The following is a 16133-nucleotide window of genomic DNA, read 5'->3' as shown; positions in this document are numbered from 1 at the left end:
AAAGGGGACCAGAGGAGGTGTCTCTCAGTGTTGTAACCGATATGGGAGGGCGAACAACAAGTACATGAAGGACTATGACGAGAACAAGAAGTCCAATTACCTGATGTACCTTGACGCCAACAACCTTTACGGGTGGGCCATGAGTCAATACCTACCGCATGGTGGCTTCAAGTGGAGCACTGTGTCAGATGTGACCCAAGTAGCGGATGATTCAGACACAGGATACATCGTCGATTGCGACCTACAGTACCCAGCCCATCTGCACAACCTCCATTCAGACCTACCTCTAGCACCTGAGAGCAGGATGCCCGATGGCTCAAAACAACCAAAACTACTGACGACCCTCTATGACAAAGAACATTATGTGGTTCATTACAGGGTTTTGAAGCAACTGTTGCAGTTGGGGATGAAGCTCAAAAAGGTGCACAAAGTGTTGGAGTTTCAGCAGTCTCCCTGGTTGAAGAGATACATAGACCTGAACACTGAAATGAGGACCAAGGCAACCAATAACTTTGAGAAAGACTTCTTCAAACTCATGAACAACTCGGTCTTTGGCAAGACGATGGAAAATATCAGGAAGCGACTCGATATCAGACTAGTATGTGATCCCAAGAAAGCGGAGAAGCTCATTGCTAAGCCCAACTTCAAGGGGAGGACCATTTTCGACGAAAGGTTAGCCGCCGTGCATATGAACAAGACGAAAGTGATCTTTAATAAGCCAATATACGTCGGCATGAGTATATTAGATCTATCGAAGCATCTGATGTACGACTTCCATTATAATCTTATGAAGCCTAAATACGGGGACGATATCAAGCTATTGTACATGGACACTGACAGTTACATCTATGACATACAGACCGAGGACTTTTATGAGGATATGAAAGGAATGATTGACTACTTTGATACATCTGACTATGCAGAAGGTAACAGGTATGGAATACCGCGAGTCAATAAAAAGGTATTGGGGAAGATGAAGGATGAAAATGCAGGGAAGATCTTGGAAGAGTTCGTTGGCTTAAGATCTAAGATGTATGCTTGTAAAACTGAAAAAGAGCTAATTAAAAAGTCTAAGGGTGTTAAGAAATGTGTAGTGAAAAATAGGATATCTTTCGGGGACTATAAAAGCTGTTTGTTCTCACAGGAAGTACAGTACAGGACCATGAATCTCATCAGGAGCACAAAGCATGAGATTCATTCCATACAAGTGAATAAGATTGCCCTATCAGGAAAAGATGACAAGCGACACATATTGGAGGATGGTGTTCATACTTTGGCCTTAGGACATTATGCAATAAAAAAATAAACAAATGTAAACTATGGGTGGTATATATTATACATTTTTTTAATAGTTTTCGAACTATTAAAAGAAAAAGGGGGTGCTCGCCGAATGGGGTACCCTTCCGTGTCAGCGACTTTTGCATGTTCGTCCTAAGAGTGGGTTCAGTTTTTTTTATGGGTGATTTGAGAGCCATTGTTTTCTAAAATTCACTAGGTATTATTAATCAATTCTTTAAATGCTTTTATTATTCACTAGGTATTATTAATCAATTACCCATTGTCTCTCCTTTGACGCTCTAGAAGCCATACATAATGGTGCACTGATGGGGGTAATCTACTGTGCATAGCCAAAGAGTAAAGGCCGGGCTCATAGATCATCACCTGTTTACCATCGTGGTAAGATAGAGGTTCAGAGCAAAAGTTGGACATCAATTCAGTGTCCAACTTTTGCTCTATTATTTGAGCCAGAGTTGTTTTATGTTTCGGTTTTACATGTTGTTGTAGTGCGTGTCCTCTGCCAGACAGTGAAGGCAGATATGATGACAGTGATCGTCCCCGATAAATATGAAACATACGTGAAGACTGCAGAGGACGAATGCCAGTGGATTATGTGGGGGACGAATGCCCCCTTGCAAAAGAAGCATGCGATGAAGAGGAAAAGTGGCGTTTGTAAAAGCGGCGTTTTCTAAAAGTGGGTTCAGTTTTTTTATGGGTGATTTGAGAGCCATTGTTTTCTAAAAGTGGGTTCGATTTTAATGGAGGGTTGGAGAGCCATTGTTTTCTAAAAGTGGGTTCGATTTTAATGGAGGGTTGGAGAGCCATTGTTTTCTAAAAGTGGGTGCGGTTTTAATGGGGGCTTTGAGAGCCATTGTTTTAAAAAAATTATATGGGTGAAACAGAGCCATTACATTTCTAAAAGTGGGTGGGATTTTTATGGGAGGGTAAATGGTTCTGCGCCAGCTCCGGCATATATACACTACTGTAATGCATCGTTGAGTGTGTTGAGCTCCGAGAACGAACGACCGAGTTGGGAGCTGTACTCTAGTGATTTGTCATGAAGCTGTCTTCACCATTATAGCCTGATAGCCTGAAGACTGTGTTGCTGATTGTTTCAGCGTGTTTGTCATAGTTTTTCGACGACTGTAAACATGTATTTGGAACTGTCCTGAGTGATACTGGCTAAATAAATTGTGTTTTGGTACTTCAAGTGTCGTCGTTAATCACTCCAAATCCACGAACTCATGCAAAACGCAACAGTATAAATGAATTAATTAATACAAGCCCATACGACTTATCAAACTTTATTAAACAATTTAAACTGGAAGTTACACTGTCTGATAGAATAATATACTTTCAAATATTCCTTACAAGTATCACGTACAATGCCATCTGTGAAAGAAGTTTCTCGAAATTATAAAAAACTATTTACGAAATTAGGAAAAATTATTAACCAAAAATTATTTACGATAGACAATGAGTACGCTAAGACTGACAAATCTAGATAATTTGGCAACTGAGAAAGAAATGACTGGTGCAATCGATACTGATAGTGCTATTAAAGATTTTGCCATGAGAAAATGCAGGAAAATAAAAGTTTGAAATTAAGAAAGAAAAAGTTCTATTTTTATTTCTGAGTATAAAATAATTATAAATTATTTTATTAAGTATTGATTTTCAATAAAAGGATTAAATAAATTATTACCTATTTTTATTTATATTAATACATGTATATACTTTTATTTTAAAATTTGATTCAAAAAAATAATTTTCTTCCTTAAAAATGCAATATCATATTGTTTTTGAATAATATTTATTATAATTTTTTTGAAGTAGTAATACTGCTTTTAGATAACAGTTTATTAATAGAATTCAAAACATGTTTTGTCTTTCTAGTTTATAAAAATTTTAATTTTAGGAAAAAAATCTCTTTGCAGCTTAACATTTTATACGCTGTAGACAATTTTATCTTTCTATACTTTGTAGGCGTAATAATATCATACTTTGTAGGCGGGGAGAGACGACAAATTTGTTATCTGTCCTGGGTGGCAGAAAGCTACGCTGCACTATTTGGAAATTTGATTTTCGCTCCTGCCTGAAACATGAGTAGTCATTCGGAAATGACTTTATCGCATCTGTATTGCAGTTCATAATTTGAATCAGGAAAAACTATTGCCCTCCTCATTTTAATCCTCCAAATAACTATTTTAAATTCAGAAATGGCTGTCTTAACGCATACGCCTGCTGGGCAGTTGCCTGAGGGACCCATGAATATAGGGGCCCATACTAATCCGTTTAAATTTTATTTACATTTCATTCACGTGAATGGTTGCTGTAGGAGCTTCATCCCATCGGTTTGCCATAATGCTGTAAAGATGGCACTGTAACATACTAACATAAATCCTGTAAATTCGATTTTACTAAACAATTAATTATTCCAGAATTTCGTAGAATACAAAATACGTACTTTACGCAGCTACTTTTAGCACCCATATATAGCACGTTTTCATGACATGAGCAATAGCTTTAGTAAAGAAAATAATTTTAACTTTGAATAATTTGGATGTAATTCTGATATGAGTATTCTCATGAGCGTTTCTTTCACGGAACTACAAAGTTAAGAACTAAAAGAACTAAAAACAACTATTTATCAAATGCAATAAAACTGCTAAATTTTGAAAACGTAATTATTCACCAGCCAGTAATTTTATGTGAATAAAATTGTCGTCTTATAAAGTAGTTGTATAAATTATTTACACTACACATCTAGTTCTATAATGTAAAATGCAATAAAACTTTCCTGTCAAGCTGGCGTGTTTTAACAAAGTCACATTTAAAATAAAATAAAATGAATGAGCTTTATATGATTGAAACCACCTCAAAAAAATTAAATTTCCAAACCATATGCTCCTAGCGATACTCTTTTTTTTCCGAATTTTATCAATGATAAAGTGTAGTAATAAAAATCGATGATTTTTGAAAGAATTTAATGAAAAAATATGAGATGGTTAACGGAGTAAAAAAGTTACAGATTGATCCACTATCCCCATCAAGCAGATTGCCAATAACTTTAAAATTGTTCAAAACACCGAAACATAAACCATGAAAATATTAAGAATATCTAGAATTCGGGCTTTTCTTTTGATACCTAAATCTTCCTGTGAAATAAAACTAAATTAGAATATTTCAGGAAATTGCCATTAAAATATTCAAAAAATCCCAACTCCGGGATTCTGTTTCTAAAATAAAGCCTACCTTAATGTTAATGCATCTAAAATACTTCAGAAAAATATAAGCATAGTTAAGTTGCATTTTTATTTCACATTCCTTCCTAGTTTTAGTAATATTTAAATTATTTACTTAATAAAATGAGAAAAACTAAACGTTTCTTACATAATATCTTACCCGGCAGACAAAGGGATGCCCCTTTCTGATGCTGCGCAGGTGCGAAGCCATCAGCGCACGTACAAGTTCCGCTCGGACATACAGCATTTTCGTCATAGAAGGCACACGCGTCATCGTACTCACAGCTATCGCCTAATCTGGCAGCTGAAAATATGATAGAAAAGGAATAAAATCATCAAAGCTATCAAAAAAAGCATTCAGCGTTTTATATTCTAGACGTTTTAACAATTTTGAAGGAAAATAAAGAAATGAATTCATTAATTAACTAAGCATTCTTAAGGAAATAATTTACGTATTTTGAAGAAATAAATAACCCCAAAATTCTTTTCTTCTCCAAGCTTAACGAAATAATGTTCAAAACTTTTGTCTATTGTTAATATTCAAATTAATTTTTTATACAGTTTCATAAGGAACACATATATCCCTTCTGTCTTACAACACATGGCACAAAATTCCCCATTTATTACTAGACGCTTCCAAACTTTCATTGGATTGCAAGTAACTGGAAGTTATGGAAGTTACTGAGAGATGATGATTTTGTTTTTACAGGGCTTATAAAATTTAATAAGGTAGTCTATGATATTTACTTTGAATTTTACTAACAGATTTGTGTTAAATATTGTTCTGCCCTCTTTCTGATTCAATACAAATATTCACTCACGTTGGAAAGTTATGCAAATGTAAAGCACACACAAGAAGTATAAATACTGAGCGCCGCCTGAGATAACCACTAACCTGACTTTGTTGTAAAAGTCTTACAGTGTTTACAGTCAGCCTGGCAGAAGGGAATATTTCTTCCGTGTAAATATATAAATATAAATATTACATAGGCATACAAGGCTTGTTTATAAGCATAGATATGTTAAATACAAACATTATCTTGTACAATTTACATATGATAGTTACATAAAATCATGACAGTTATGTGTACATTTAAACATTATCTGAATTCATATTTGCAATACTTTTACTGAGGTAATCAAAGTAAACTTGTAATTCATTTACACACTGACTGGATTTTCAATGTCATTTTAAACTGCTTTACAATATTATTTTTATCAAGTACATACAAACTGGATAGTAGTATGCTTAAATTAGAATAGTTTTGCTCTTACTGTCCTGTTACTATTATACGGGGTGAGGTATTTTTCTAGTGTTAATTTTCAGTTGTTGTAGTATTTTGAATTGCTATTTAAATTATGCTGCGAAGATACAATTCTCAAGGGAGGGGGAGAATTTCTTAGTACCTTGCTGATTGCACCTGCTCCATTTTAGTTTTCGTTTGCTTGTCGCTGCAGATATTCTCCGCCCAAGTATAAATACTAGGAATTGTTAACTGTTATTCATGCTTTGTTGCGTAAAGAGTTTCCTTGCTGTTAGCGATTCTTCTCGTCGATCGATCTATTTGCACTTGGAAGATAAGCAGTATTGGGCCGAGGCTGCGTTAAGTCCCGTTGCTATCCCAGGTGGTACATGAACTTCGAATCATTTATAAAAGGGCAAGGTCACTTGATTGCTATAATTTATTGAAAAAGCAATCAACATTTTTATTTTTAATTCTCTGTTAAATTCTAATCTGATTAATTTTGACCCGTGTTTGTGTTAGCTGATAGCAGTCAGGATGATTACTCCCTGAATTTAGAAAGTAACTTCTACACCATTAGATCACATCGCTTTAAGAAATATTAACCTTAGTGTTTCAACTTACTTATGAATTTAAAATTTATATGTGTCGAGTGAGAACATATCAACATCTATACTATAGATACAATAAAAAGGAAATGAATAGTGTGCGTGTGTAAAATGTTTATAAGAAAAGAGAACAAAACAAAAAAAAAAAAAAAAAAAAAAAAAAAAAAAAAAAAAAGAAAGAAACTGCTGCGGAAGTAAACCGCATCATAATCGGTATTACTTTGAAGAGAGTGATATACCTGAAGTACAATTAACTCGTATAATAGGTACACCCTGCCAAAAAAAATAAATAAAAGACAGTTCTTCTGTTCTACTGGGCTACGATATTTAACTTGCTTTTTTCATGTCTGGAAAGTGCAACGTAGGATATATTATATATATATATATATGCATAAATAGAATTGTTATAATGTAGGTATTTTGACGTAAACGATTTTTACGATTTCTATTGGACTACGAAATGTAACTTGCGTTTTTTATGTCTCAAAAGCGCGACGTAGGATATGTTATATATATATATATATATATTGCATTGTTCTAATATAGGTACAAATATTTTGATATAAAATCGGACTTTTTCTAAAATAACATTAGATTCCCCACCCCATATTTTATCTGTACGATTCAAGTTATGCCCAAAAATTAAATTTTGTAAAATTTAGTGAGAAACTTACCGGAGAAATTAAAAAAATATCTTCATAAGAATAATTCGATTGACAAAATTCTTAATTTATTGTAACTTATTTTCCTTTGAGTTTTTCCTGTGCACGAGTGGGAAAACAGTGCATTGTTCATTCAAATAATTTTAACAAAGTGCGTAAATCACATTTGGAGTTATTAATCGCTTACAGCAAATATGCCAAATTTCAAAACTCTACAGCAAATATGCCAATATATAAATTCACGTATATCTTTGGAAATATTTAATTAAAAAATATCTAATTTTTTGCTGGTATGCTTAGAAATTTGTATACTTTAAGGTGATTTTTAAAATGTTATAGGCTACATCTGAAAGGTTTTTCGAAAAATTTGTAAAAATTACTTTAGTAATACAAATTTAAAAAAAAAAACTAAAAAAAAAATCTGAAATGTTTCAGATTTTAAATTACGTCCAAAGGGGCGTTTTTTAACATTTTGTGTGTTACCATTCTTTATTAAATATCATATTCCTCGCACTTAAACCATAAGATCCAGTGCAACAGCAATATCGCAAAATAGTTTTAAAACGAGCATATCTTTAGAATTTCCGATACAGAGACTCACGCGCTGGAGATAAAAATGTTTTTTCTGCACAACGTTGCCATTGGTCGCTTTGAAATCCTTGAGTTTGTTAATCAAAAATTCGTCAAAGTTTTAAAAAATAGGAAATCGATCCTAAAACAAATTTCAAATTTCAAATTTGGTCTTCCACATGCTCATATTCGTTGGAGGATTACGTTATTCAAAATTCGATGACTCTATGTACCGTTGTTTTATCACAATACGAGAAATATACATACAATTATGCAGATTTTTCATTATTTAATTTCTTCAAATATAATGCAGGACTCTAACATTTTGTGGCAACAGTTTGAAAAGTGAACCGACATTTATGAGTCCGACGAAAAATGCCAAAACGAAACTAATAGTCCTTCGGGATTCAAATCCCTTTGGACTAATAAATAAAAATAATAGCTGCGAATTATTTGGATTGAACTTGAATTTTGAACTGTGAAAGAAGGAATCAAGTAAGTTTAATAAAAATAGAGATAATAAATATATTCCAAATTTAATTAATACCGAATTTTTTTTATATCTTAATAATTATTAATTTACCAAAATTTGCTAACCTATATGCATATTAAGAGTTTCCCTACATTATGTAAACTCCTTTCTGCATTTCCTACATTATGTAAACTACTTTCTGCATTTCCTACATTATGTAAACTACACTAGTTATTTAGTAATTTGAAAATGTAAAAAACGCTAGGACAAGTATGCAAGTAACCAATAATAAATTGAACATATCCAAACATGTAAATAAAACGTTAACAAAAAGAAAATACTCTATGCTACAAAAATATTACAATAATATTCAATTTAACGAATATTGTCTTATGTAAATTAATAAAATAGGCCAGATTTTTTTAAAAATTTCGTTTAACTTGCTTCAATACAACAAACATAACATACTAACGGGTTTTTTTTTCTTTTTTTTCCTGAAGTGTTTTGTTGCATTCGTTAGATTTAAGACCGGCTGTGAAATTAGTAAGTAGGGGAAACTGGTAGTGAGCTATGGAATGACTAGATAGTGCTACTAGTAGCTTTTAATTTGACAGCAAGTGAAAATATTTTTAAAAATCTCTGGCAAAAGTCATAAAGCAGAAATCAGATAGTAAAAAAGAAAAGATAAAATTCTTCACGCAAATTGAGTTGTAAATGCGACTTAGGAAATGATTTGGTTTTTGTTAGTAAAAGCGAGAAATAGAAAGTAATTTAGAGAATATTTTACATTCATACATTTGTAAAAATCTTCCAGTCTAAGCTATCCAACTTTACCCTCTTTTTAAAGGTTTCGGATAATACCTTTATATCACCTAAACTAAAAGATTATATTTTAAAATTAATGAGTCTTTTTGAGATAAAAATTGACAAAATTTTAAGTATCCATTAGGGTGTTAATCAGCATAGAAATTTAACTTTTAATATGTTTAATTTCTGTACATATATTCCTAATATTTTTAAAGTTAAAAAAAAGAAAAAAAAAAAAAAAAGGTATTTTATATTATTTCTAACAAGAAATGTATTTCCTATTACTTCTAACAAGAAAGGTATTTCCTATTACCTTTTTAGAAATACTAGAGTTCAGATTGATTAACTTAATAGATTTGAATTTAAATTCTCTTCTTCTTCTTTCAAAAATGTTAATAGTGCGATGATTAATTACTTAAGTGAAGATAGTCATACTTAACCTTACTAAGACCGATTAACATATAATCGACTATTCAGTTTCTCACTTCCATTTATGAATTTTTCATATTCATTTTCTTATTTTCATTTTCCAATAAATTTTATTTCCTTTATAAAACATTTATTAATTATTCTTTAAAAACTTTAAATTTATTTCTGAACATTTTGGTTGGTTCTTAAATTGGATATTTGACTAGAATTAATGTTAACTTCAAACTGAAATTGAGTTTTGGGCTTAATTTGCACTTTTAATAGAAGTTATCTTCATTTTATTAATTTGATTATTAAATCTTTGCAGCCAAGGCGCAAGATTCTAAAATAGTCCTACTTTCCGTTTTGTTTATGTTGGCGAACGATTCTAAAATAGTCCTACTTTCCATTTTGTTTATGTTAGAACAATGGTATATATAAATCTAAAATAAATCGCGCTTTCGAGTCATGAAAAAGTTAAATATTCTCAATCGGCCTTGTAAAACGGAATATATAGAACTGTCCCATTTTTTTTTATTGTAAATAACTGAGTAAGTAATTAATCAAACTGAAACAGTTACTAAAGAAAGATCAGTTCATCATTTTTTTAATCATGATGCAAGATGAAAATAAAATTAAAAAAAAAAAAAAAAAACTTTAGCGATTCCTCCCACTTCTTGCACTGCCTAAGTTCCTTGGATTCACGGTGGAATGAATTAGTTCCTTTTATTTTATTCGAGCTCGCAGACTGAGTATCAAAAGCTGGAGTGAATTAAATGGCTGTTTCAAAATGAGTTGTTTAACATTTATTTCTCAAGAAAACGTCTAGACAACATGATCTTTGAATTTACAGTGTAGTTGTTAAGGACTATCTTTTTCTTTCGGAGAGGGGGGCGAAGGAGTGTATAGTGTATGCTAAATAATTCCATTGTATTTTTTTTTTCTCTCGCTATATTAAGACTGCATGTTTAGATTTCTCAGCTTTTTAATAATTAACATGTATGATGAAAGACACTTTTTTTCCTTTCAAAATATACAAAACTAATAAAAAGAATAAATTAATAAAACAAGAAAAAATTCAAATGCAAGCCCTTATTTAGGCCCACCAGCGTCCCAGCGGTAAAAAACGCTGAATACTGGTAGTTCGGTCCGGAGTTCGAATCCCGGCGAACGAGGTGGCTGCATGGGTGTTTTCGTAGTTTTTCCCATATGTAACGTGGAAACGAGCCAGTTTCCCTTAAAAAGACCTCCACGGGGTATCCCTCCCTCTCCGTGTAGTGCCTAAGGGCAGAGCACGTAATAAGGAAAAAAAAAAACCACTTATTTAATTTGAACTCAAATTATTTACTATAAGTAACTGCAGTATTTTTTACCGTATCGATCGAAATATCGAATGGTCTCATATGAAGGACTTCATTCTTCCTTGCCAAAATGTTTTATAAGTAAACAAGATCTTTCATGTTAAGCTGTCTTACTTAAATAAGACTGATACCTTATAGGTCTACGAGCAGATAGTTTTGTGTTCATAAATTCTTGTGGCAATACTTTTAAATATTAAGCTGCAGATATCGGACTGGCAAGATTTTAAACAGCATTTTAAAGAAAATGCATTTCTTAAGCATTGAAAATAAAATATAATATATCCGTTGCTTACAGGGACTATTCATTATTCTTTTTACTCTTTGTAAGGGCTCTGCTTAAGAAACTGCCATCGCACAGTTGTGTTATTCAGCATACAGTTGAATCAGTACTTTTTCCAAACTCTTAGAACAAACAACATGAGTAATAAAATGTACCCAATCTTCAAAGAGCCAAAGTGCGTTGAAAAGTCCAAGCGGTACGCCTAAGAATTATTTCGAAGTTAGCATAAATCAAACAATAGCATTCTTACAAGAGAAAGTTTCATATCAAAAAGATTTCTTTCAATATTTGTTTCAAGTTTTTCCCCTTTTCCGAAAGCCTATGGACCAAACCCAAATAATATCATTATCTTTTTAATATAGATGGCAGCACTAACACACTCTAGCTTTTGAACGTAATCATAGGCTGTATTACAAGATAATACAGTAGATTTCCAAATTAACCGAGGTAATATAACGGTCAACATCCACGGTTAACCCCAAATCACGTTTAATCCAACAGCATAAAAAAGTACGCAAAAAATATAAATAACCTTCATTGAAATTAACACAAATGTAATTTACAACTACAAGCCTTAGACGATCAGAACCAAATATGTTAGCACTGAAAATTTGGCATTTCGATTAAAATTTAGCGAAGTTTTTTCCTTTATTTATTTTGTTTCATCCATTTATTTATTTAAAATTTGTAGCGGATGAGAATTTTAGTTGTACAGAAGTAATAATGAGCAACGAAAGTGAATAACTAAAAGTGAACAACGGAAAATAAAATTATAATTTTTAGTAACTTAAATATAGTGATACGGTTTTAGTTTTTTTTTTTTTTTTTTTTTTTTTTTTTTTGACATATCATTTTATTTAAAGCATAATAAAATGAAAGCTTGCACTTCGATAACTTTACAACAAATCTGCTGATGCAGAATATTTTCTTTAAATAGGAGCTGGGAACATATGAAAAATCTGATAATTGACACATTTGATAATTCGGTATGTATAATCCCCATATGGATATAAGTCTATAAAGGTCTACAAGCTGGCCACCTGGCAATATTTGAAATAGATAGCGTGAAAACGACAAATGTTAGAAAAATTAAGTAACTCAATTACAATACATTGAACAGTGTAATACATTTAATCCCTAAATAAATTAAGAATAACGAGAAAAAATTTCAACTGATGCCATTTAATGTAACGTTGTCAGGGTGTTAGGTATCTGCGAAATTTCCAGAGCGTTACAATAATTATAACACTGGAGAAATCATCGAATTCTTTGTAATTTTGGAGGACCTAAACTCTGTTCAAGACATTTCATATATGTAATAGCTGCAGTGTAGATTCTAATACGGAAACCAGTTAGAATTAATAGATTATGCACATTCTGTCTCCTAATTATCTGGCATGTTAAATACATTTTCGAGTTATACATTTGTTTAGAAGTTTTTCAATCTCACAATACAAAACATAGCAGTAACAAAATAGCTTCTACCACATCACTCAGATAACGTCCGATATCCCATTTCATTTGACAGTCGAACATTGTCTATACGATAATGCAGGCCAAGCGTGGCGGATTATCGAAAAGGAATGTAATAAAATTGGAAGATATTTAAAATTCACTTATTCATAGAATTCTGTGGAAAATTTCGACTTATAATATGAAAAGAAGAAGGAGTCACTTTATTAAATGCATTACAAGTATATCCTGTTCTCGCAATTTTTATTGATATTTTCTCAGAAACAAAAACATGATCTATTATTCTTAGCGAGAATTTCTTCATTTTTCTTTGATTTGTTTTACTACATATCCTTTTAGCCAATAATGGCTATAATATGAATCCAGGTGCTGTTATATGAATTGAGATATCTAGAGGATTATTGCCAGTCGTTTTCTCTTATCGTATGCGGCACGTGATACATGAAAATAAAAAGTAATTTCCGGCAACAAGTTTCGATTTCCCTTTAGAAAAACCTCTTATGACTCAGCTTGAGTAATATCCTTCAAGGAGAAAACTATGTTAAAGAAATTGTATTACACCCCCACTTTTTTCCCTTTAAGAGATTTATTAGTTTTACTGGAAGATTTCAACAATAGAATCAAGTTTTCTTCCCTCCCCTTCTGCAATAGGAAATGCGTATTTCTGTTCACTTTCCCTATGATTAATTTTCGTTTTCATTCAAGTTGCGCTTTCATTCAAGAGGCTAAAATCATGTAAGTTAATTATTTTTCCTGGAAGAACTTTTATATACATACTGGTTAAAATGAAGAAGATAATTCTGAACTGAAGTTTGTAAGTATATAATTTTTTTTCCTTTTAAATTTATTACAAGTTCAGTAAATAGATTACTGTTATGAGCAATAGTGTTATGTTTATCATTGGCAATGTTTCATTTTAGCGGGTAAATATTGACTTAGATAACATTGATTCTGTGGGAAGAAAATTCATAATGAAATCTGTTTTTCGACACACATTTGGAACTTAGCATCTTTCCTCAAAATCGAGCTTGACACCCTTGAACTGGATTGTTTATTAAGGGGAGACTGCTTAGTGAATTGAATACAGCACCCAAGGGCTAGCTTTCCTTCAGAAAAATATCTCCTTAGAAGAATTCCTAATTGAAACTGTATCTCATTTACATTATAGTTGAGGAAATTTAAAAATTCTAAGCAGCTAACCCACCGAGTTATAACGTGCCCACAATGAAATACCAATATTCGGCGTTTTATCCACTTAATAGTCAGTTCAAAGTTTCATATAAAAGTTATGGAATTGTTAATAACTAAATAAATTGTTATGAGAGTATGATTGTTATGGAAATTGTTATGAGAGTAAAATTGTCATGAAAGTAAAATTGTTATGAGAGTCGATAATAGTACAATGTAATGTGTTCTTCCACCGAATGTTAGCTCTGAAATAAAATTCCAGGAAAATCACGAAATTAGAAGCACAGTAACAGTTAGGATACTTTAAAACTAATTTGCTAAAAATAAACGACCCATCAAAAGTTAACGAAGAAATAGTTTCATCTTCCTGAGAAAAGCCCTTACACAAATGAAGATTAGGATTTAAATTTTAATCGTAGAGCTTCCGAACTCCGATATTGTTCGTACGCATGAAAACTTGGATTTCGTAAAAGGCTTATCAGCTATTCGGTGCAGAAACAAATGCCTGCAATATTTTCTACGATGTTTTAAGTTAATTCTTAACTTGGTTGAAAAAGCCATAAATATTAACATAGCTAGCCGCTGCTGGACAGAAATAAGAATTTCACAAGGCAAAACATGTTGACTGTTAGTCACAGTGCAGTCAAAAGTTTATGGGATCAGATTGTTGGTGAATCTATAGTTTCGAAAAGAAACCTCTGAGTTAAACGTTTTCTTACTGCTTCCCAGCCTTTCCGGCGAAAGGAAGAAAGTCAACTGTATCTGTTTGGAAATGTATTATCTCAGATTGCATATAGTACCTGAGAATTTCAGATCCAAATTTTATTCATGCACTAGGCTTAGGAATACCCTGACCAAATGTGTCACATCCTTAATTAGAAAGGGATTTCATTTTTATATGATTTATTTTTATATTATAATATGTGTTTTAGTTGGGCGTTTCGGACTAAAACAGATATTCGAAAAATAGATTGTATGGAAGGCTGAAATTGCTGAGATTGCTAATAGGATTCGTGGAAATGACAGTAGGAGGCATACCGACAAAATATTATTTTCAATTAAAAAAATGTATTGAGTTCTGTGATTCTCTGCATCTCCATGGTAGGACGTGTACCAAATATGGAAATCTGAAAATGAGAACTGCTTCCAATTCTATGTTTTGTCACTGAGGTCTTTAACTCTAATTTCATGGTAAAGCTTTCCCAGCAATATTTCTGGCGGACATTTATATATAATCAAAACCATCAGAAAAAAAGTACATTTATTGTGCAATAAGGAGATAATTGAGAGGCAGGAATCTTAGTAACATAAAATGCATTAAGTAGCATCAAGTTGGACAAACGTTTGAAGAGAAGCGCATTGGAAATTTCGACATTTTTCAGTTACAACTTTCAGGAGAAAGGCTATAAAGTGTTTTCTTCCTTCTTTCCGCATGCCTTCCTGGTACAATTGGAAGCATACCGGACGCGGATTCGAGAAGTTCAGGGTTCGATTACCGGCGAGTGCATTGCTCATTTTGCATTTCTTCTGCTTAAAAATAACGTAATGTCTCTACAACAGAAAACAAATATATGTATTTAATTGGATTTTTTCATAATATCTAGTAACATGTATCATTTCAATCTAGAAATTGGATATATCACCGATACTCTAACACAATACTGAATTTGTCGTTCAAGAATTCCTTTTCTTTTTCATTGTATCAGGTAACAAATTTTAATCTGGATTTTATGAAATTACACAAAGTACGACAATAAAGTTTGAAGAATGACGTCATAGGATACGAGAAGTGGATATTCTGTTTCTAGCTTAGTCAATCTGCAATAACATACTGAAACCATTTTAATAAGATGAAGCCGCATCTTCAAAGGACATTTACAGTGTTAGAGATGGTATTTCATTGAAGACGCGGCTCAAAGTGGTAGGTTTACGACCTTTCCAACTAACGTAAACATTGAAAATATTAAAAAGATGATAGACAGAAAGAGCATCATTGAATGCTAACCATGGGTAAAAGTATGTTCTGACTATTTTATGGCAAAGAATATATTATACATGGCCAGAAAATGCAAGCGATTTTCGATCTTCGTCATTAAAATGTTTATAGCCTGCAGAAGAGCTGTAACTACTGCCTGATCTTACTTCAACAGATTTCTTTCTGTTTCCGAATTCGAAACGAGCCTTAAAAATAGGAATAAATTTTTGGGTATTTCAGACGTTCAAAACTATGTTACGAGGATCCCCCATAACTTACAGAAAGAGGATTTTGCCCCCAATTTTCAGGAACCGTACGGTCGTTACCAAACACGGATTAGATACAACTGGTTTTACCTCGAAGGAATACAAAAAAGTTTTTCCCTGCTATAAGAAATACATTTTTGTTCATGAGCATTTACAGAATTTTACTGTTGCACCATATACGTAAACGTCTTGATACAATACAGGTTGAGGTCTATTAACATATGTTTTCGAATATTAATTTTTAATATCTTTGATAAAAGGTTTTACTTCTTTGTTCTTATAATATTTGAAGCCTG

General features: G+C 32.2%; 2 protein-coding genes across 6 annotated transcripts in view; one reads left to right on the top strand and one right to left on the bottom strand.

Annotated features, from left to right (window-relative positions):
- LOC118186504 (uncharacterized) overlaps positions 1 to 16133 on the bottom strand; it is a 443057-nt gene that overhangs the window by 43686 nt on the left and 383238 nt on the right. For 2 of the 3 annotated variants that reach the window (XM_085816787.1, XM_085816789.1), the window contains one exon: positions 4672 to 4827. In XM_085816787.1, the coding sequence (XP_085672913.1) occupies positions 4672 to 4827 (156 nt within the window). The remainder of the gene's footprint in view (positions 1 to 4671; positions 4828 to 16133) is intronic. The other variant, XM_085816788.1, reaches the window with a different exon arrangement.
- LOC118186503 (G protein-coupled receptor moody-like) overlaps positions 1 to 16133 on the top strand; it is a 59850-nt gene that overhangs the window by 32500 nt on the left and 11217 nt on the right. The window contains exon 1 of one of the 3 annotated variants that reach the window (XM_035356606.2): positions 12915 to 13222. The exons of the other annotated variants lie outside the window; for them this stretch is intronic. The gene's annotated coding sequence lies outside the window, so the exon portion shown is untranslated. Of the gene's footprint in view, positions 1 to 12914; positions 13223 to 16133 lie in introns of those variants that run through there. 3 annotated transcript variants of the gene reach the window in all.

Source organism: Stegodyphus dumicola, chromosome 5, assembly GCF_044657685.1.
Source record: "Stegodyphus dumicola isolate Sdum_Otavi_A_Nest chromosome 5, ASM4465768v1".
NCBI classification, from domain to species: Eukaryota; Metazoa; Arthropoda; class Arachnida; order Araneae; family Eresidae; genus Stegodyphus; species Stegodyphus dumicola.
This window is presented reverse-complemented; position numbering and strand designations above follow the sequence as displayed.